Raw genomic sequence first — 21734 nt, 5'->3', positions numbered from 1 at the left:
GTCTTGAGATATTTCTTGGCCCAGTCTTGACGTTTCAGCTTGTGTGTCTTGTTCAGTGGTGGTCGTCTTTCAGCCTTTCTTACCTTGGCCATGTCTCTGAGTATTGAACACCTTGTGATTTTGGGCACTCCAGTGATATTGCAGCTCTGAAATATGGCCAAACTGGTGGCAAGTGGCATCTTGGCAGCTGCACGCTTGACTTTTCTCAGTTCATGGGCAGTTATTTTGCGCCTTGGTTTTTCCACACGCTTCTTGCGACCCTGTTGACTATTTTGAATGAAACGCTTGATTGTTCGATGATCATGCTTCAGAAGCTTTGCAATTTTAAGAGTGCTGCATCCCTCTGCAAGATATCTCACTATTTTTGACTTTTCTGAGCCTGTCAAGTCCTTCTTTTGACCCATTTTGCCAAAGGAAAGGAAGTTGCCTAATAATTATGCACACCTGATATAGGGTGTTGATGTCATTAGACCACACCCCTTCTCATTACAGAGATGCACATCACCTAATATGCTTAATTGGTAGTAGGCTTTCGAGCCTATACAGCTTGGAGTAAGACAACATGCATAAAGAGGATGATGTGGTCAAAATACTCATTTGCCTAATAATTCTGCACTCCCTGTATATATACATATATACTCGAGTATAAGACGAGTTTTTTGGCACATATTTTTGTCCTCAAAAAGCCCCCTCGTCTTATACTCGAGTCTAGGTCTGTCTTAGCTCCAGTAATAGCAGGCAGTGCGAGGGGCGGCACTCACTCACTGACGTCACGCGCCTGCACCGCCTAGTGGGAGCAGGCGCGTGACGTCAGTAAGTGAGCGCCGCCCCCCGCACTGCCTGCTATTACCGGAGCTAAGACAAAGTACCGGTAAGATATCCAAATAATCAGAGTAAAGAGCTCAGCAATGAGCGATGATTAAAGTTAAAGTAGTTACTGATTACGGTAGTTTATAAATATACTGCTGTGAGCGTCAGGGAGGGGGATCTGTGGGTGGCACCGTTTAGGGGGGAGATCTGTGGGTGGCACCGTTTAGGGGGGAGATCTGTGGGTGGCACCGTTTAGGGGGGAGATCTGTGGGTGGCACCGTTTAGGGGGGAGATCTGTGGGTGGCACCGTTTAGGGGGGAGATCTGTGGGTGGCACCGTTTAGGGGGGAGATCTGTGGGTGGCACCGTTTAGGGGGGAGATCTGTGGGTGGCACCGTTTAGGGGGGAGATCTGTGGGTGGCACCGTTTAGGGGGGAGATCTGTGGGTGGCACCGTTTAGGGGGGAGATCTGTGGGTGGCACCGTTTAGGGGGGAGATCTGTGGGTGGCACCGTTTAGGGGGGAGATCTGTGGGTGGCACCGTTTAGGGGGGAGATCTGTGGGTGGCACCGTTTAGGGGGGAGATCTGTGGGTGGCACCGTTTAGGGGGGAGATCTGTGGGTGGCACCGTTTAGGGGGGAGATCTGTGGGTGGCACCGTTTAGGGGGGAGATCTGTGGGTGGCACCGTTTAGGGGGGAGATCTGTGGGTGGCACCGTTTAGGGGGGAGATCTGTGGGTGGCACCGTTTAGGGGGGAGATCTGTGGGTGGCACCGTTTAGGGGGGAGATCTGTGGGTGGCACCGTTTAGGGGGGAGATCTGTGGGTGGCACCGTTTAGGGGGGAGATCTGTGGGTGGCACCGTTTAGGGGGGAGATCTGTGGATGGCTCCGTTTAGGGGGGAGATCTGTGGATGGCTCCCTGTATTTAATGCAGAGTGTGTGTGTATATAATGCACACACTCTGCATTAAATACAGGGAGTCAGAGTCAGACTCCCATCAATCTGAGTCACCCTCTTGCAGATGTGTGTGTATATAATGTAGAGTGTCTGCATTATATACACATACACTCTGCATTATAGCTGCATTTCCCACCCTAGTCTTATACTCGAGTCAATAATTTTTCCCATTTTTTGGGGGTAAAATTAGGGGCCTCGGCTTATACGGTATATATATATATATATATATATATATATATATATATATATATATATATATATATTTATAATTTTATTTTAACTGCTATCTCAATATATCAATGCAACTCTCTGCCCGAGAATTAGACAGAGGATGTTACCAACACAACTACGGTCCTGACACCTTTACATTAAGGTGTTTGTCATCTTCACAAACACTCAGCACCCCTTTTAGTGAGAATAACTGGGACCTGGCAAGCTGATTTGAGCTGGAACACAGAATGCTACATGTGACAGATTCTAAATATATCCAGCTCCGCTGCTGAAATGAGGTAGCTCTTACACTTCTGTTTCCTGGGGGAATCTCTACATACAACATATTTTCAATTGGCTGCCTCACAAACTAGGCCAAGATAAAGCTGCGTGGAAATCTTCCTTACCTCAGCCATAGCACATAAAGCAGGAGAACACTGCAAGCAATTGTCACAATGTATTCTTGGTAAAGGTATAAAGCTGGAGCAACGAGGGAGAGATGAGAACCGCTCCATTAATAAGTACCGGGGACCAATATAATAAATACATATATTAAATAGCTAAAATAAGAGCAGACAAAATGGTGATGAAGCAATTCTAGTGGATAGGATATATAACTAACAGCAGAGGTCACAATTTAACATGATAAAAAGATACTATAGATAAATGAAGGTGCCTACAAGGAATTCTTAGTAGTTGGGCCACAGCATGACTACATAGCTGGGTCTTTTCCACAATATTTCATGAGAAAGATTAAATACATACAAAGAAAAGAACCCAGAATAGTATTAAAGTGTAACGGACCCCATACATGTTGGCTGACTATCTGAATGATCAAGGGGGGGGGGGGGGGGTCAGCAGACTAACAAGTCCAATTAAAAAAAGAAGATGGATCAGGCATACTGGAGCTACAACATGCCTGATCCTTTGACCTCATAGGAGATAAGCCGCTGTAATGTCTTGTAGTAGCTGGTCTCTACCCATTGATGCTTGGCCCAATGGATAGGAGTGTTCTACCCCAACCTATATTGTACATCTGTTTCAGATGAATGTTGTAAAAATCCAACACCAATGATTAAAATACACAATACTTTAAAAAGATGGGCAGTCAGCGATAACGGCTCACACACTTCAAGTCTGACCCAACAACCATTGGCTAGGAGTCATTGAGGCTTGAAATGTATTGGACTTTTTAATAATCACAACATTCATCCAGAACAGTTTCTCGATTTATGGTTCCAAATCTATCCTTGGAGTTTGAGATATTAAAGGTTGGGCCTTGGATGGGTGAGCTGTACCCATCTTTATACATATTGTTTTCCATCTACCGGGCATGCTGGATCAGAACATGCCTAATCCTTGGCTCCTGCAGTAAGTGTCTGGTACAGTTTTTTCCCCCACTGTGAAAAAAATGCACGCTCAGGCGAGCTCTCTGAAAAGAGGGCAATGATACAGTCTTAATGAATTCTTACTTGCTTTGTTTGACCAAAAATGACCAAGGTGGTCATCTACATGTAGTCACAGATCACTGTAGCTCCAATTTATTATCTGAAGCAGTGGGCAATAGTATAAAGCCTAAAGCCTAGCTTCTAGTCTGTACTAATTATACAGAGTATGGCCTCATGCACACAAACGTATTTTGTTTCCGTGTCCGTTTAGTTTTTTTTGCGGATAGGATGCGGACTCATTCATTTCAATGGGTCCTCAAAAAATGCGGACAGCACATCATGTGCTGTCCCCATCAGTATGTCCATTCCGTAGCCCCGCAAATATAAATAAATAGAACATGCACTATTTTTGTCAGTTTTAGGCATACGGATGTTATCCGTTATTTATTGCGCAGTTTGCGTACCGCAAAACACATACGGTCGTGTGCATGTAGCCCATGTATGTATTATACCACACACAGTAAGGTCTATATTACACCACCAGATTATCTGACCAATATCTAACCAATCAGACCAATAGTTGGTGTACAGTGCTGCCCATACTTATTCTCACCCCTGGCAAATTTTGACTTAAAGTTACTTTTATTCAACCAGCAAGTAATTTATTTATTTTTATTTTTTACGGGAAATTACATAGGTGTCTCCCAAAAGATAATAAAACTATGTACAAGAGGCATTATTGTGGGGGGAAAAAAAATAAAAAATTTCTCAGCTTTTATTTACATTTGAGCAAAAAAAAAACAATACAAGATGTTCCGCATTGTGGAAAATCTCAGTGGACGTGGTCGGAAGCCAAAAGTGACACCTGTGTTGGCCAGGAGGATAGTTAGAGAGGTGAAAAAGAATACAAGGATCACCACCAAGGCCATCCTGGTGAATCTGGGCTCTGCTGGTGGCAATGTCTCAAGGCAGACAATTCAACGGACACTGCACAATGCAGACCAAGGAGGATGCCACTTCTCCAGATAAGGCACACAAAAGCTCGCTTGGCCTTTGCAAAAGCTCATATGGACAATGAAGAAGACTTCTGGTCTTCTGTGTTATGGTCAGATGAAACAAAAATTTAATTGTTTGGTCACAATGATGTTTCCTTCATTTAGTGTAAAAAAGGGAGAAGCCTTCAACCCAAAGAAAACCATCCCCACTGTCAAACATGGTGGTGAGAACCTAACTCTTTGGGTGTGTTTTTCAGCCAATGGACCAGGGAACCTAATCACAGTAAACGGCACCATGAAAAAAGAGCTATACATGAGGATTCTCAACGACAACATCAGGCAGTCTGCAGAGAAACTTGACCTTGGGCACCAGTGGACATTTCAGCATGACAATGACCCAAAACACACAGCAAAAAGTGGTGAAGAAATGGTTAGAAGACAACAATATTAACGTTTTGGAGTCCAGACTTGAATCCAATTGAGAATCTGTGGAGAGAGCTAAAGATCAGGGTGATGGCAAGAAGACCCTCCAACCTGAAAGATTTGGAGCCCATTGCTAAAGATGAACGGGCAAAAATACCTGTGAAGACATGCAAAAAGCTGGTCTGCAATTATAGGAAGCGTTTGATTGCTGTAATGGCCAATAAAGGCTTTTCTATTGATTATTGAGAAGGGTAGGAATAATTTTGGACTGGACACTTTTTGCTCAAATGGAAATAAAAGCTGAGAAGTGTTTTTTTTCCACAATAATGCCTCTTGTACATCGTCTTATTATCTTTTGGGAGACACCGATGTCATTTCCCGTCAAAAAATTACTTGCTGGTTGAATAAAAGTAACTAAGTCAAAATTTGCCAGGGGTATGGGGACTGGGTATTGCGGATGTGCTAGCGGCCATCTAGCAACCCATGACCTCAGCTCTATACACAAAATCCTGGTGATCGGTTCCCTTTAAAAAGGACCTTTTACCACTCCTGACATTCCTATTTTAATAGCTTCATGCATTCCCAATGTAATAACTGTTCTGATATGCATTATTGTAAGCTTTACCATGCTTACGAATGGCAGCCCTGCCCATTTATGCACTAGCTTACTCTTTTCTTCCATATACTTACCTAGCCAGGCCATGGAGGTGTCTGGGAAAGCCGGTCACTTACTGGCACAGGAGCCAAATAGATTATTTGTCAGGGTAGTCAGAGTTTCAAATATTAATTGGAAAAGACACTCTCTGTTCGGTACCACCCCTGCTCCAGCGCTGTCAATCCTCCGCATGATGTTTTTGGATGCAGCAATGACAAAAACCAATTACTGACCTCAGCGGTAGATGGCACAAGGCCAGGGAAGCCCGTAATTGCTGCAGCAGTCATGTGGGGTATATCGGACCTAATCGTTGCAGCCACGGAAACACAGACCGGAGGTTGTCTCACCTCAAACATTGGTGGCATATCTGTAGGATATGCCACCAATATCAGACAGAACTGAGCCCCCAAAGTAAAAGAGCACACCCATGGACGTAAATGAAGAGCATGCCATACGTGTTCACTTTGGTGGCCCCGTTCTAGAAATGGGTGTGGGTCCCGTACCTATCAAATATTGGTGGTATAGCCTAGAAAAGTGTCACCAACGCATAAGGTGACAACCTTTTTAACACAAATCCAGGCTTTGGGAAAGTTTTTCATTTTCTCGGAAAGCCCATTCATTGAACTGAATGGGGCTGAGCACAGTACCAAGCACAGCCGCTATATAAAAGGTAGAGCGCTGTGCTCGGTAAGCTGTGAGAAGGCCACAGTGCTCACAGGAGCACCGTTGCCTTCTCAAACAGCCGAATGGCCGAGGTCAGACCCCCAAGATCAGATAATGATGACCTATCCAGGGGATAGATCATCAGTATCAAAATCCTGGAAAACCCCTTTTAAAAAAAAAAATCTGAAGTATTACAAAATGCATGCAATAACGTATACATTGGGTCAACTTTTCATCACTCGGCATAGCAAAAACATGGCAGGAAAAGAGGGTGAAAACCATAAAGGTAGCGGCTCAGCAGGCGGGAGCGTGCTCAATCTGCACAGATTCTAAATATAACTCCGCAGAGCAGCAGGAGAAATGGGCAAAACGCAGTCAAACTAAGGAGCTTATCAATCAGAGATAATCCTTCACGACACGCAGAGGTGAATGCCGGCCATGAAAAGATGCACCTTGCATAGCTTTACAGCGACAGAAATATTACAATGCATTGAGCGGCAGGGGATGGCTCATTAGTTTCCACCTCGGTAACGCGCTTCAGACTGCATCACATGTTTCTGACAAGGCTGCAGATGACTTCAGTGCTCAGGCTGGATCCCCTGCAGTAATGGATGATTTCATGAACCAAGATAGAAGCGATCATGTTCACAGCCATATTTAGAAAGCCATTGTGCGCTACAGGACCTGTCACCAGTATTTCCCTTTATGAAATAAACATTGGGGGGTGCACACTCTATCTTCATAAGCCCTTCATGTTATTCATTTCTCTATCGGGGAGGTCGGAGCCTCAGAATCGTTCACGAGGACTGCCGGAGTCTAAGGCAGAGAGGAATCCAGTATAATTTTTAGACATTTACATCACAGATCAGTAATCCTACTTAGAATGTAATGTATATTATAGGCTTATAAATCAGTTTCAGATTGGCTTAGTAACTAGAGCATCGCCCCAATAACCAGCGTTGGCCCCATTCCAAATAACGTTTTATTAGTTAATTACCTGGTGAGTAGATTCACCTATTGGTTCCTGATAATTTTATTTCTATTGGAATGACCAGCCATGTAGGAAAAGCTAAGGTAATCATCAAAGGGATTGGCCAATCTCATACACTGGGGGCATATCGCTAGAATATGCCCCCAATGTCTGATAGTTGCAGGTCCCAGATGTGGGACCCACACCCATTTCTAGAGCGGAGCCTAGAAAAGAGTGGACCGTGCATGTAGGGCTATTTCCGTCAGCCCCATAGAAGAGAATGGAGTGGTGGCTGCGGTTCCGCAGTGCACTTACCACTCATAGCCACTGATCGGCTATTTTCAGCACTCCTATAGAAATGAATGCGCAGTCTGCTCTCCTTTATTTTGTGGGCTCCATTCTAGAGATAGGTGCGAGTCCCAGAGGTGGGAACCGCATCTATTAGACAAAAGAAAAGGGGGGGGGGGGTCACACATTTATTAGATAGAAGAGTGCCAATATTGAAACAAAGGTCAGTTCAGAAGAAGGCCAGCTTTAACGGACCTCTTCTTCTAGGAAAGATGTATGGCATTCTGCGCGACGATGTCCACTAAGGCTCTACATAAAGGAATTACTAAGTTGGTTCTTAACTTTTAGGGTTCATGTATATGACAGTGTTTTTTTTTTTTCTCAAATCCAATCCGCATTTTTTGAGGGTCGGGTGCGGACCCGTTCACCACAATTGGGCCGTAAAAGAGGTGAACAGCGGCACCCGAAAAAAATATAACACGTCCATTTTACAGACAAGGGTGGGGCGGTTTTATGGACGACAGGAAAGCACATGGCCGGTATCCGTGCTTTGCACTTCCGCAATTTGTAGACCGCAAAAACAGCTACAGCTATGTGCACAAGCAGTTACATTGAAGCAGTGTTAACATTTACACCACTGTGACCCGCACCTATATTGAGAACAGAGCCCCAAAAGTGTTGGAGGGTTCACTGCGCATTTGCAGCCACCCTCCATTTATTTTCTATGCGGCAGCCGAAAATAGCCGAGCGCTGGCTTGGCTATTTCCGCCGGGCCCATAGAAGTAAATAGGAGCGATGGCCAGTCGTGCACAGTGCGATCCCTTTCACTGCTATGGGGTGCGCACTTGGTGGTGGGGTTCCGTTCCCGATATAGATGCAGGTCCCAGCGGTGGGAACCGCACCTCTAAGACAATGGGGACATAGCCTAGGGATATGCCCCCATTGTCTGTGATGAGACAACCCCTTTAATTTTCAGCTAAGCATTGTTTATGAAATACAGATGACACACGGAGGGCAAAAAAACTGAACACACGGATCAAACACGGGTCCTTTACAGACATCTTCATGGATGAAACATGGACAAATGTGGCGCGTTTCTGGTGCAAAACTGCGCATCTCAGCCCTGGCACCCTTTTCCCACAAAGCCCTGCATACTTCCAGCTAAGTCCCACCCCCTTGTTGGGCAAGTCAGAAAAAAAAACTAGTGGTGCCAAAATATGTCATTTTTTTAGACAGATTTTAGCATGCCCTTCCTAATGGGAAAAGCATGAAAGGAGAAAATGCAAGCAAACTCATGAATAATGACCAGTAATGTGTAAACAGACCTATAAGGGTTTTTCACAAATCTCAGCTTTATCTCTCAACCGCAAATGGGATTTCTCAAAGAATGCACATTCTTTCCTTTTTATGCACATACAGTGGGTGCACATGAAAAGGAACTACATACAACCCTCAAAGGAGAAAGGATGCAAACAGACTTATGAATCTATCTATCTATCTATCTATCTATCTATCATATACTAGGGATCGAACGATATTGATTTTTTAGGGCCGATACCGATAATTTGTGAACTTTCAGGCCGATAGCCGATAATTTATACCGATATTCTGGGAATTTTCATTTTTGAAGAAATAAAATAAAAATTCCCACACATCTGCTGAAAATTCACGTTTATTGTTAATGTGTATTTTTATTTTTTTTTGTAAATCTTTCTTTCATTTATACTTAATATTTTGGTGTTTTATTTTTATTTTTGTAACTTTTCTCTTTTTTTTTTTTTTCTTTTTTACTAACTTTTAGCCCCTTTAGGGACTAGAACCCTTGTCCTATTCACCCCGATAGAGATCTATCAGGGTGAATAGGAGCTCACACTGTCCCTGCAGCCAGGGCTTCAATAGCGTCCTGGCTGCCATGGTAACCGATCGGAGGAGCAGGGGAGAGGGGATCCTGTGGAGGGGCGCACTGCGCCACCAATGTTTTTAATACGGGGGGGGGGGGGGGGGCGCAGTGCGCCACCAATGCTTAATACTGGGGTTGGGGGGGGCGCACTGCGCCACCAATGAAGATTAATCTCTCATTTATTCATATACAGGAGGCGGGAGCTGGCTGCAGTATCACATAGCCGGCTCCCGGCCTCTATGAGCTGTAGCTGCGATCCGCGGCACCTGAGGGGTTAACTACCGCAGGTCGCAGCTACAGCTCATAGAGGCCGGGAGCCGGCTATGTGATACTGCAGCCAGCTCCCGCCTCCTGTATATGAATAAATGAGAGATTAAGCTTCATTGGTGGCGCAGTGGCCATAGCTCCTCCCCTCCTCTTGTCCCCTGTCCATTCACTGGCGGCAGCGGCAGCAGCAGCACAGGGGGAGGAGACACTGCTTCCTTCTCCCCTGTGCTGCTGAGGGAACACGGAGAGCGCTGTCAGCAGCGCGATCTGTGTTCCCCATACGCTATCGGAATATTGGCAAAATAAATGCCGATACCGATAGCGTTCAAAATCCTGAATATCGGCCGATAATATCGGTAAATCCGATAATCGGTCGATCCCTATTATATACATACATACATACATACGGTACAGAGTAAGTTTGGACACCTTCTCATTCAAAGAGTTTTCTTTATTTTCATGACTATGAAAATTGTAAATTCACACTGAAGGCATCAAAACTATGAATTCACACATGTGGAATTCTATACATAACAAAAAAGTGTGAAACAACTGAAAATATGTCATATTCTAGGTTCTTCAAAGTAGCCACCTTTTGCTTTGATTACTGCTTTGCACACTCTTGGCATTCTCTTGATGAGCTTCAAGAGGTAGTCACCTGAAATGGTCTTCCAACAGTCTTGAAGGAGTTCCCAGAGATGCTTAGCACTTGTTGGTCCTTTTGCCTTCACTCTGTGGTCCAGCTCACCCCAAACCATCTCGATTGGGTTCAGGTCCGGGGACTGTGAAGGCCAGGTCATCTGGCGCAGCACCCCATCACTCTCCTTCATGGTCAAATAGCCCTTACACAGCCTGGGGGTGTGTTTGGCATCATTGTCCTATTGAAAAATAAATGATGGTCCAACTAAACGCAAACCAGATGGAATAGCATGCTGCTGAAAGATGCTGTGGTAGCCATGCTGGTTCAGTATGCCTTCAATTTTAAATAAATCCCCAACAGTGTCACCAGCAAAGCACCACCACACCATCACACCTCCTCCTCCATGCTTCACGGTGGGAACCAGGCATGTAGAGTCTATCCGTTAACCTTTTCTGCGTCGCACAAAGACACGGTGGTTGGAACCAAAGATCTCAAATTTGGACTCATCAGACCAAAGCACAGATTTCCACTGGTCTAATGTCCATTCCTTGTGTTCTTTAGCCCAAACAAGTCTCTTCTGCTTGTTGCCTGTCCTTAGCAGTTGTTTCCTAGCAGATATTCTACCATGAAGGCCCGATTCATACAGTCTCCTCTTAACAGTTGTTCTAGAGATGTGTCTGCTGCTAAAACTCTGTGTGGCATTGACCTGGTCTCTAATCTGAGCTGCTGTTAACCTGCGATTTCTGAGGCTGGTGACTCGGATGAACTTATCCTCCGCAGCAGAGGTGACTCTTGGTATTCCTTTCCTAGGGCGGTCTGCATGCGAGCCAGTTTCTTTGTAGCGCTTGATGGTTTTTGTGACTGCACTTGGGGACACTTTCAAAGTATTCCCAATTTTTCGGACTGACTGACCTTCATTTCTTAAAGTAATGATGGCCACTCGTTTTTCTTTACTTAGCTGCTTTTTTCTTGCCATAATACAAATTCTAACAGTCTATTCAGTAGGACTATCAACTGATGGTCCCAACCCCATTTATAAGGCAAGAAATCCCACTTATTAAACCTGACAGGGCACACCTGTGAAGTGAAAACCATTTCAGGTGACTACCTCTTGAAGCTCATCAAGAGAATGCCAAGAGTGTGCAAAGCAGTAATTAAAAGCAAAAAGGTGGCTACTTTGAAGAACCTAGAATGACATATTTTCAGTTGTTTCACACTTTTTTGTTATGTATATAATTCCACATGTGTTAATTCATAGTTTTGATGCCTTCTGTGTGAATCTACAATTTTCATAGTCATGAAAATAAAGAAAACTCTTTGAATGAGAAGAAGGTGTGTCCAAACTTTTGGTCTGTACTGTATAGATCTCAAAAGCTACTTTTAAATGTCAATTAAATCTAATCTAAGGTAACTGAATTGTATTCTTGTATGCTGAAGAGGTGAAAAGGTTAAGTGAACCAACACTGGATAAATCCCATCATCTACTTCTGAGGCCACATGATGCAAGAACAATATTACTCCAAAGAACATATGCATTCACAGGAACGACTTGTGTGCTTAGGGTCGTCTTGCTGCATGAACGACGTTCTCTTGAGATCCAGCTCATGGACATACATCCAGATATTTTTTCTTTAGAAATTGCTGGTATAAAGCAGAACTAATTGTTCCATCAATCAGGGCAAACTGTCCTGGCCCAGATGCCGCAAAACGGGTGAAAACCATGACACTACCACCACAGTGTTTCACAGAAGGGAGGAGGTTTATATGCTGGAATGCAGAGTTTTCCCTTCCTCCAAACAGAACGCTTCTCATTTAAACCAAATAGTTATATGTTTCTCTCATCCGTCCACAAAACATTGTTGCCATTGCCTTCTGGCTTGTCCAGGTGATCTTTAGCAAACTGCAGATATAGCAATGTTCTTTTTGGAGACCAGCAGCTTTCTACTTGCACATCATTGTTGTCCAGTGTCCTCATGGTGATTAATATTAGCTAATAGGAGAAAGGCCTTTAGTTGCTTAGTGGTTACCTTGGGTTGCTTTGTGACCTTGCTTTTAGCGTGATATTCATTGGTCGACCAGTCCTGGGCAGGGTAATAATGGTCTTGAATTTCCTGTATTTGTATACAATCTGTCTGACTGTGGACTGGTGGAGTCCAAACTCTTTACAGATGGTTTTGTAATCTTTTACAGCCTGAAGAGCATCATCTTTTGAAGTCGGCAGAAATCAATTTTTCGTGCCACAATACACTACCACAAACGTGTTGTGAAGATCATACTTTAAGCCAGAATTCTAGAGTGCAGGATGTGATAAATTACCCCCATACCAGTGTTGCCACAAGTACCCTCCTATTTCTTTGTGAAATCTCTACATGAAACATCTCATACAGTGTGCACAGTACGCATGTGTGGGTTAACTTTGCATTCACTCCATAAGGGGTACCAGCTTCGGACACCCCACCAAAATACCAAAATCCTCTGGTGGGCCCAGGGTCTAACATTGTGGGCCCCAAATGTCCAGGAGAAAAAAAAAAAAGGAGAAAAAAAAAAACATTTGGAGCTGACTTTGGAGCCAATAACTTGCCACTACGGTCTATTTCTTTGAATCAAAATATATTAGACTTTATTTATGATATGGGGTTTGGACCTTGAGATTAAAAAGGACTCTGTCATGAGATTTTACCCCTATAACCTAAACATATGCCCATGTTCGTACTAATAACATGAATCCTAAGCTGGCCTTATTAAACCTGCTTGTGGCTCTATTAGCCCGAAAAACTGGTTTTTATAACCAGTCAACCACATACCTAAGGTGCCCAAGGGGACGTCCGTTAATACAGGGTGCCCGGCTGCACCCATCACCGTGTGGTGCCCAGCGGCGCCCTCCCTGTCTACAGTGCCGCCTTCCTCACCTCAACGCCGCCTCCGCAATCCTCCCGTCCCTCTGCCAGATCCTGCGCGTGCGCACTAGGCTCAGCCTGATGCGCCCGTGCGGACTCCTGGCAGCGGCTTCGTTGAGCGAAGTGCGCATGCGCCGGCCTGATGGGTTCCTCTGATGGGCTAATGAACCCCAGTCCAACCCCAAGGGGTCCAAACAATACAGTACAGACCATCTGAATTTTTTTTATACCTTTCCTGTACACAGAAATTTTATTTCAATTTTGCTATTTTTTATCTGTACCTGGGACATCCATAGAAGTAAAAGTTACAAAAGAAAATAGCCTGCTGTGGTGATGTTTCCAGTAGGCAGCTGAACCTGGCCAGATCTACCGTCACAGGGCACTTGACAAATGGGTCAAATGACTTCTACGTCTACTAGAAGTTGCAGCAACTTTGCCATTGACTCCATTCTGTAAAGAAATGATTGAACATTGAAAACAGAACTGGTAAACCCCTGTCATTTTCTCTCCAGGGTGTTCAGTCACCTCTGAAGAAGAGTGTCTAGCCTGCTCCTGCTCGATTTGATTTTGTACATACATAATTTTTGCCATTTTGGTCATTTGGTCAAATTAATAATATAAACATGTACTGACAACTAAGTTAACATGAGGGTTTAAAGGGGTTTTCCAGGAGTAGAATATTGATGACCCTTTAATCAATATCTGATTGGTGGGGATCTGATTCCCGACTCTCCCCCACCCATTAATGAGCTCTTTGAAGAGGCCTCATCCTAGGCTAGTGACTTCACATTCATGGGTATAAAGGCCTATGTGCAAGCTTAGTGCTGTTCAAGTGAAAGGGCCTGGGCTGCACTTCCAAGAACAGCGCTGTACATGGTGTACTGTGAGGAGGCCACAGCACTCACTGGAGTGCTGCAGCCTCTTCAAACAGCTGATCTGTGGTGGTGCCAGACCCCCCGATCAGATATTGATGATCTATCCTGAGAATAGGTCATCAATATTCTAATACCGGAAAACCTGTTTATATTTTTTTTAAAAAGCAGCTTGACTATTCACAGTATTTAAATAGGTTATCAACCCCCTATAATGACCCCCCCCCGCCAATGTCCGGGCCCCTCAGATAGCTTATACTTACCACACACCCAGGTCGCTCCTGAACTCCGCACGGCCGCTGCTGCATATCCCTGTCGTGCGGATCAAAACATCCGGCGATGTTAGGGGAGGAGGTGGGTGGTTATGGAGTTAGCTAATAGCAGGCCGCGACGGGGACGAGCATCGCGGGTGACCCTAGGTAGGCTCGTCCCAATCACAGCCTGCTATTGGTTGCTCCCATCCATTGCCAGATGTTTTGACCCGTGCAACGGGGAGATGCAGCAGCTGCTGTGCAGGCATCTGAGCGATAAGTATAATCTATATAAGGGGCCCGGGCATTAGGGGGAGTAATTATAGGGGTTGGATAACCCCTTTAATGGACAGGATAAATGAAAAGGAAAAAAAAGATAATGTAAAAGCAGACTGCTGCCTTCTCACAATTTCTGCAGAACAAATGAAGCAGAGCGAACATTTTTTGCTGGGTTTCTAAAAATTACTGGTAGCAAAAATAGCAGCTCTCATTATACCACAGTGCTGTGAAGCCCCACACAGATCTATTTCAGTAACAGCACGAAAAGCATTATGTATGCACCTTCTTTCTCCAAATCCCCTTAGTCTATAGGTTACTGGAGGTGGGAAGTGGGAACGGCTTTATTTTTAAAATGAATCAGAGAGAGAGAGCGGATCCTGTTTGAACATCTACATGAACAATTCCAAGCTTCTAGAATGATTCTGCTTTAAAGCCGGGGAGCTGCAGGTCTCCAAACGCAGAGGAATTTTGTCTAGCTCCACCGTTACATGCCGCGCGCCTTCATGGAGCAAGTTCATTTGTAAATAATGAAGAGGAATGTGATTCAATTAAGCTCTGACCTATTTTTTTTTACAACATACCGCAGAAGCATCTTACTCCCATGATGCAGACTACTGCCCACTCACAAGCCCCAAGACTCTCCCTGTCACTGCACCTTTCACATGGATTCATTGCTGTAACCGTTATTACAAAATAACCCCAATATAAAGGCTCATGCAATGGACAGGGAGCCAATAAGGATATTTATGAGGGTTATAAGACATTACAAGGCTGAGACGTTCTTTCATTTGCTATACACAGTGCAGCACAGATCCTTTGGAGCGCCATTCTGTTGAGAGGCTAGGTGATAATAGTAGACTGCACATCAGTGTGGAAAAGCAAAATGCTCTTCCCTAAGCCCACCGCCGAGTCTGAGCTAAGCATCTGCGCCATGTTACATCAGTCTTGTACAAAAACCTGACAAAGAGAGCAAATGACCTGCTTTAAAAATATAACCCTAGAAGCTGTACTGTAATTACTGTAATTGTAAAACTCCATTGTTGGATTACACTGTACAAAAGTATGGTTGAAAAAAAAGACAAAGGGTCCAACCAAGGGAAGGGAGAGGATGTGGATGAAGTGAAGGAGTGGTGACCAGAGCCGGATCAATATTCAGAACAAGAATTTCTATAAGCGCTAATTATATTTTGTTCTAAGACAGCATCCATCAACTGTTCCTGACCGCGTCCTAAGGTAGACTACTCCACAGATTCACGGTTCTTAGGGCTCATGCATACGACCTTATGTTTGGTCCAATTCCAATTCACTTTTTTCGCAAATCAGATGAGAGCCGATTCAGGATGCGCACAACACACCATGCATCACATCTGCATCCCCAAGTCTGTTCCACGGCCCAAAAATAAATAAATATTAAAACTAAAAAAAAGACAGAACATTTACAATTCTTGTCTGTTTTGTGGACAAGGATAGGACATTTCTATTGAAGTGAAAAAATAAAATGAATGAATGCACACGGCCAGGATCCATGTTTTGTGGAGCTAAGAGTTAATTTTCAGACCGCAAAACGGATACGGTCGTGAGCCCCTATGGTGAAGAAGCCATGGAAAAGCTATAACAGTATGGGCCATTTATATTCTTATAAATCCCTCAGAAAAAAATGAAAATTAGAAATAAACTCTAGTGCCACATGCACGTCATCACAACCCCAATTAGACAGCATATTATGATGAATACCTCGTGCAGAAAGCTTTTTGGTGTTGATAATTTTGGCGGCATACTCTTGTCCTGTGGTAATCTTCATGCATCTTTTCACCACAGAGAAGGCTCCCCTGTAAAACAAGAACACACACGTCTTAATACTTCAGTCTGGACATCCCTGGGCAGATAGCATAAGAGAGTTCTCCACTCTGAATGCTATGATAGTGCTTCCAACGAGACACCAGTGTCAGACAGCATTTGCTTGGGAATCATTTGGTGACACACAGAAATGGAAACCAGTCTTCAGTTAGTCAACGTCTACGCTATTCTCACCCAACTGCCTTCTGATCTACTACTCGATGGCTGCACGCTGGAACAGAGTCATCTTTCACACTAGTAGGACACTTTCAAGCTATTAAGCAGCCACTTAAAAAGGTAATGGCTATCCTACGTAAAGCGGGACTTGTTACTATCATGTCCTCAGGTTTCCCTGAAATTGGATAGACGCTGCTTAATGCGCAATACTGTATATTTATTGTCAGGCTCACATGATAAGATGTTCTTAGACAACAATCTAGCCACTAATCCAACAGTTTCAAATCCAGACATATTAAAGTTAAAAAGCATCCCTCCCCCAAAAAATATCACTTTATGCAGCGAGTTTGAGATGTCCTTTTCTGTACAGCGGCAACAAAATTCTATTTAGTCATTACTTATTTTTTGAGTAGAGGGAAAATTGATATGGCCACCATCATGCCCATCTCGTTCCGCTTTCTCAGGTTCCAGACTCAGACCTCATATGGTTGTGTGAAAAGGTATGGGCAATCACTGCACAACTAGTTAAGAATGATATTGGAGATCCATGATGGTCACTTTTCCCCCAAATACCACATCATCTGTGAGAGCATTAATGGTGTCCATGTTGGGTGTCATCCAGGGATGACTTGACCAGCTCTATAGCACTTTCCTTGTAACAATCCCTCTTGGCCAATTAGCCGTGAGAGACCTACAGTTTCACACAGAGCACACCTGTTCTTGGAGGGGGTAGGGCACTTAGAATGAGTGAAAACATATTAGAAAAAGGCTCAGGTCCCTTGTTACAGATTTCTGCAATTTCTGTTAGATAAAGTAACTTCAGCACAGAAACTGAAGATTACATTGCCTTCACCAAGGTATACGCCAAGTGGTTAGATATAACTACTCAACAAATATCAAGGAAGTATAGATGGCCATGCCCTAGAAATAAGAAATAACTAATAACCTAAATAGGAATTTGAGATGAATAGAAAACCATAGCAAAGTATATGTATTAGGGCTCATGCACATTTATTTTTACACTTCTATAGAAACTTCCTAACCTTGTCCACAAAACAGACAAGAATAGAACAAGTTTTTTGCGGGGCTGCGGAAGGAAGGTGCGGATGCAGACAGCGCACGGAATACTGTCCTCATCTTTTGCAGCCTCACTGAAATGAATGGGTCCGCATCCGACCCACCAAAAACGTGTATCGGACGGGGAAAAAAAACTAGAACAGAAAGGACGGATTTAACAAATAACTGAGCCGAACGGAGCCCACAGGCCCCATAGACTATAATGGGGTCCGTTAGGTTTCCGCTCAGAGGAAGATAATTGTCTCCTCTCCAAAATCATCTTCTGAGCGGAAAACCGAATCCATCCTTTCCTTTCTCCTGCTCCTAAACGGGGCAGGAGAATGGAAAGGCTGAACGGTGATGTGAACGAAGCCTAAGACAGACAAGATCTACTGTCACGTGGTCAAACCTACGCTGTATGTTCATTCGCTAGCCTGGAGATATTGATGATCTATCATCAGGATAGGTTATCAATATCAGATGAGTGGGAGTCTGACACCAGGCACCTCCACCAGCAGCCGCTTACTGGCTTATTGCAGCTCACCTCCCATTAACTTGAGACATATCAAGAAAAGAATCGAAGTCAGTTGTCCGCACAATGGCAGTTATGTATGGCTATATCCCAATTTTACATCACTGTACAGGTATAACAGTGAGTACTGTGCAGCAGACTGTACAATGCTGCTGCCTCTACTGGACCCAGCAATCATGGGATCACCGGGTCCACACCAGCATAGCAGTGTTGATGCGACTCTGCCATACCATGTCACTACTACCGCAAAGCATATATATCCATGTAGTAATGCACTGCATTGTGACTGGGGGGGGGGGGGGGGGTGACACTCCCTTTAATGCTGGTACTAGAGTGTACCAAGCAATTAGCTGTTTGAATAACCATAGCCACCCCTGACTTCTGCATAAGACGGATATTCCAACCTCAGTCATAAATGCCCGAGATGAGAAAACCCAAACTAGGGATACAAACTGGCACACAGTGGGGCCCATAGGTGAGGACAGGACGTCACTGCGGATGTGCCCACCATTGTGTGTGACTAGTGTATTGGAGTATGTTAGTGGTCATCCATCTGAGACAGCCAGGACAACCTTCCATCAATCAGTGCAGGAAAGAAAGGCGATCACTCCCTCCTACTACCCATTAGACAAAGCAGAGACTGGTTTGGTTTTCCTCTGTAGTACCCCAATAACCACAGCAGGTCCCCCTCGAACAGAAGTCCCAGCAACACCTTATTGTGCGCCTTCTGCAATTCAGAAGTAACATGTGAGCAGAGCAGTCTATTCCTAACTACCTCATGCAATTCCTGCTCCTGTACCAATAGCTGGCCACAGAGGAACAGAGTGCGGCCATCGTATGGCAGCTACAGGCCAAGAGGAGCGAGACGATGCTGGATGCTGTCACTGACTGCAGGTGTGGTACACAGGAGAAGTCAAGAGACTGGGATGGCAGCGAGGTCACATGGCGTCGTCTCTGCCCTATACAGAACATTCCTATCCTTGGACAGAAAATTGACAAGTGTAGGACAGGTTTTATTTTTTTTGCGGGTGATGCAGAATGGACACGTGCTACCCGCATCTTTTGCAGCCCCATTGAAGTGAGCGGGTTCATATCTGATTTGCAAAAAATGTGGATCGGACTTGTTTTTTGCAGGACAAGTCATATGTTTTAATAGCACTGTTTATTTTACCTATTTTACCATGGCTTGTATTGGGAAACTGGAAAAATATTTTTTGTGCAGTGAAAAAAAATTATATATAAATAAAATCACAATTCCACCAAGGTTTCTTGGACTTTGGCTTTACGTTGTTCGATGCAAACTAAAAATGACCTGACGACCTTACTTTATGGCTCAATATGATTATGTTGATACCAAATTTATACAGCATTTATTATGCTTTACTACTTTAAACCTTTGAAAAACCTCTGAATTGCCATATTCTGAAGCACATAACTTTTTATATTGCTGTTTACAGAGCTCTTGTTTTTTCAGGGGTGAACTTTTATTGACACCATTTCGGGGTACATACATTTTTTATTTTTTTTGGAGGGGGGAGGGATAAAGTGACTAAAAATAAAATAAAAACTTATCCCCTTAAGGACTCAGCCCTATTTCACCTTAAGGACTTGGCCATTTTTTGCAAATCTGACCAGTGTCACTTTAAGTGCTCATAACTTTAAAACACTTTGACTTATCCAGGCCATTCTGAGATTGTTTTTTCGTCACATATTGTACTTCATGACACTGGTAAAATGAAGTTAAAAAAATTAAATTTTTTTGCATAAAAAAAATACCAAATTTACCAAAAATTTGGAAAAAATTGCAAATTTCTAAGTTTAAGCTTCTCTACTTCTGTAATACATAGTAATACCCCCAAAAATTGTGATTACTTTACATTCCCCATATGTCTACTTCATGTTTGAATTATTTTGGGAATATTTTATTTTTTGGGGATGTTACAAGGCTTAGAAGTTTTTCAGAAATTTACAAAAACCCAATTTTTTAGGGACCACTACAGGTCTGAAGTCACTTTGCGAGGCTTACATAATAGAAACCACCTAAAAATGACCCCATTCTATAAACTACACCCCTCAAGGTATTCAAAACAGTTTTTACAAACTTTGTTAACCCTTTAGGTGTTGCACAAGAGTTATTGGCAAATGGGGGATGACATTTGAGAATTTCATTCTTTTGCCTAATTTTCCATTTTAACACCAGTTTTTCCACTAACAAAGCAAGGGTTAACAGCCAAACAAGACTGTATCTTTATTGCCCTGACTCTGCCATTTACAGAAACACCCCATATGTGGCCATACACTACTGTACGGGCACACAGTAGGGCGTAGAGGAAAAGGTGCGCCGTATGGTTTTTGGAAGCCAGATTTTGCTGGACTGGTTTTATGACACCATGTCCCATATGAAGCCCCCCTGATGCACCCCTAAAGTAGAAACTCCATAAAAGTGACCCCATCTAAGAAACTACACCCCTCAAGATATTCAAAACTGATTTTACAAACTGTGTTAACCCTTTAGGTGTTGCACAAGATTTAATGGAAAATAGAGATACAATTTCAAAATTTCACTTTTTTGGCAGATTTTCCATTTTTATATTTTTTTCCCCAGTTACAAAGCAAGGGTTAACAGCCAAACAAAACTCATTATTTATGGCCCTGGTTCTGTAGTTTACAGAAACACCCCATATGTGGTCGTAAACTGCTGTTACGGGCACACGGCAGGGTGCAGAAGGAAAGGAATGCCATACGGTTTTTGGAAGGCAGATTTTGCTGGACTGTTTTTTTTGACACCATGTCCCATTTGAAGCCCCCCTGATGCACCCCTAGAGTAGAAACTCCAAAAAAGTGACCCCATTTTAGAAGCTACGGGATAGGGTGGCAGTTTTGTTGGTACTAGTTTAGGGTACATATGATTTTTGGTTGCTCTATATTACACTTTTTGTGCGGCAAGGTAACAAGAAATAGCTTTTTTGGCACTTTTTTTGGTATTTACAACATTCATCTGACAGGTTAGATCATGTGGTAATTTTATAGAGCAGGTTGTCACGGACGCGGTGATACCTAACGTATACAATTTTTATGTAAGTTTTATACAATGACTTCATTTTTAAAAACAAAAAAATGTTTTAGTGTCTCCATAGTCTAAGAGCCATAGTTTTTTCAGTTATTGGGTGATTATCTTAAGTAGGGTCTCATTTTTTGCGGGATGAGATGACGGTTTGATTGGCACTATTTTGGGGTGCATATGACTTTTTGATCGCTTGCCATTACACTTTTTGTGAATTAAGATTACAAAAAATTGCACAGTTTTTACACAGTTTTTTTTTTTTTACGGTGGTCACCTGAGGGGTTAGGTCATGTGATATTTTTAGAGCCAGTTGATACGGACGCGGCGATACGTAATATGTATACTTTATTTTTATTTATGTAAGTTTTACACAATGATTTCATTTTTGAAACAAACAAAAAAAAATCATGTTTTAGTGTTTCCATAGTCTAAGAGCCATAGTTTTTTCAGTTTTGGGGCGATCATCTTGGGTAGGGTATGATTTTTGCGGGATGAGATGACGGTTTGATTGGTACTATTTTGGCGTACATGCAACTTTTATTACCTTTTTTGGGAAGTAAGGTGGGCAAAATTTAAATTTTCTCATAGTTTTTTTTTATTTTTTTT

At 43.3% G+C, this 21734-nt stretch overlaps 1 protein-coding gene across 6 annotated transcripts in view; it reads right to left on the bottom strand.

The window, feature by feature from the left end:
* CAMK2D (calcium/calmodulin dependent protein kinase II delta) overlaps nucleotides 1-21734 on the bottom strand; it is a 342528-nt gene that overhangs the window by 306443 nt on the left and 14351 nt on the right. For all 6 annotated transcript variants that reach the window (XM_044301298.1, XM_044301306.1, XM_044301323.1 and 3 more), the window contains exon 2: nucleotides 16198-16292. In XM_044301298.1, coding sequence (XP_044157233.1) covers nucleotides 16198-16292 — 95 coding nt within the window. The remainder of the gene's footprint in view (nucleotides 1-16197; nucleotides 16293-21734) is intronic.

The sequence above is a fragment of the Bufo gargarizans genome, chromosome 1 (genome assembly GCF_014858855.1).
Source record: "Bufo gargarizans isolate SCDJY-AF-19 chromosome 1, ASM1485885v1, whole genome shotgun sequence".
In the NCBI taxonomy this organism is placed as follows: domain Eukaryota; kingdom Metazoa; phylum Chordata; class Amphibia; order Anura; family Bufonidae; genus Bufo; species Bufo gargarizans.
Note: the sequence above shows the minus strand (reverse complement) of the source record. Positions and strands in the feature narration are given on the sequence as shown.